The 1,486-nt window shown below is 36.6% G+C and overlaps 1 protein-coding gene across 1 annotated transcript in view; it reads right to left on the bottom strand.

Moving 5' to 3' along the window:
• Window positions 1–284, bottom strand: part of LOC107749127 (dol-P-Man:Man(5)GlcNAc(2)-PP-Dol alpha-1,3-mannosyltransferase-like) — a 6,682-nt gene extending 6,398 nt beyond the window's left edge. The window contains exon 1 of the mRNA XM_016564219.1: window positions 99–284. Coding sequence (XP_016419705.1) covers window positions 99–276 — 178 coding nt within the window. The 5' untranslated portion in view covers window positions 277–284. The remainder of the gene's footprint in view (window positions 1–98) is intronic.
• Between the last annotated feature and the right edge of the window lie 1,202 nt (window positions 285–1,486).

Here is a 1,486-nt window from a genome sequence, read left to right as displayed (position 1 = left end):
TTTCGCAATACTTTTTTATCGACATTTATAAAATATCGCCAAAGTTTTGCGCAAATCTGTAATGGAAACGCGCCTATTATTGATTCTACTGCACTTACATTCAACTTTTTGGATCACCCATATGTTAATCCCAATTTCCAGGAACCAAAGGACGGCCGTGACCAAGAACGTGTACTCTGCTTTGAACAACACCATGTGTTTGTCCTGCCATATGGAGGAAAGAGTTTTCTGAAGTTTTGATGGTAGAGTAGAGGATTTCTTCTTTCCTCCTGCCATGTTGGCCGCCTTGGTGAAGTCAGCGGATTCAATCACAAACGTGTGCCGTATTCAGAAACACTGAGTTCCAAATTAAAAGTCCCTAGATTGTGTAGGGGGTGGGGCCGGATTCTTCTTCTTCTTCTGGTGTTAATGGCGGTTGGCAAACCAACTTAAATGGTGCATTCCCGCCACCTACTGGATAGGAGTGTGGAGCGCATAATGATTGGAAGTTTGAGAACTATAGCCAGAAACAAAAAATTGTATTCCTGCTTTTTTACAAGTCTTTCTTTATATGCTAATACAGGTATGCTGCTATTTCTTTGCTTCCCTCCCATTTTTCTTATCATACTCCATACTTCATTAATTTCAATATCTTCCCCAATATTGTCGCAAAATTCCCTCCAATAATTTCTCTTAGATGTCCGTATTACTCTCCTCACTATCGCCTGTGCTCTTTTATAATCAATAAAATCGTTATAGTTAAAAGATCTTCTTCCTCTCTTAAGAGCTTTATTAAATGTGTCCCAGTTGGCTGATTTAAATTTCCACCTGGGCATTCTGTCCACCACAATTTGTGCTATATCTAAACCAATTGTACTGCTGATAGGAAAATGATCACTACCAACTGTACTTTGATTTAATACATTCCAATCACATTTTCCAGCTAAACTTTCAGAGACTAATGCAGGGCTGCCAACTTTTGATTTCAGCTTGGAGTGAGAATTCTTGGGGGGGGACAAATATTGTGATTTGTCAAAACATTACAATGAAACAGGTTTACTGACAACATATGTATAATTACTGCAATACTGCAAAACAAATAACTTTGATAATGCTAACTTATTTCTACATAGGGCATACAGCATATTAGTTACTAACCTAAACGACGGACACGCATAGCGTGTGACAAGGCTTAACATCTTTAAAAAAGATGAGAAAAATGGAAAGAATTTTTCGTAATCCGTTGAAATATTCACAAATAATATTTTATTTTAAAATACACCTACAATTAGGAGTTAATTTGTGCAAATGTTGTAAAAGCAAAACAACAAAATCTTCCTTGCCACATTCGGTTACGAATTACGTGAATCACGCAAATTATCAAAACGGTCGTCGAGTAGTTTGCATCACAGAATATTACTGTTGGTTATTTAACATTTCTGTTGTAAAACAGCTGTCAAATAATAAATGTTTTCCTACTTACCTCACACTCTTTCACTGTTAAAAA

This window comes from Sinocyclocheilus rhinocerous, unplaced genomic scaffold (assembly GCF_001515625.1).
Source record: "Sinocyclocheilus rhinocerous isolate Xijiao unplaced genomic scaffold, SAMN03320098_v1.1 scaffold919, whole genome shotgun sequence".
Classification (NCBI taxonomy): Eukaryota; Metazoa; Chordata; class Actinopteri; order Cypriniformes; family Cyprinidae; genus Sinocyclocheilus; species Sinocyclocheilus rhinocerous.
Note: the sequence above shows the minus strand (reverse complement) of the source record. Positions and strands in the feature narration are given on the sequence as shown.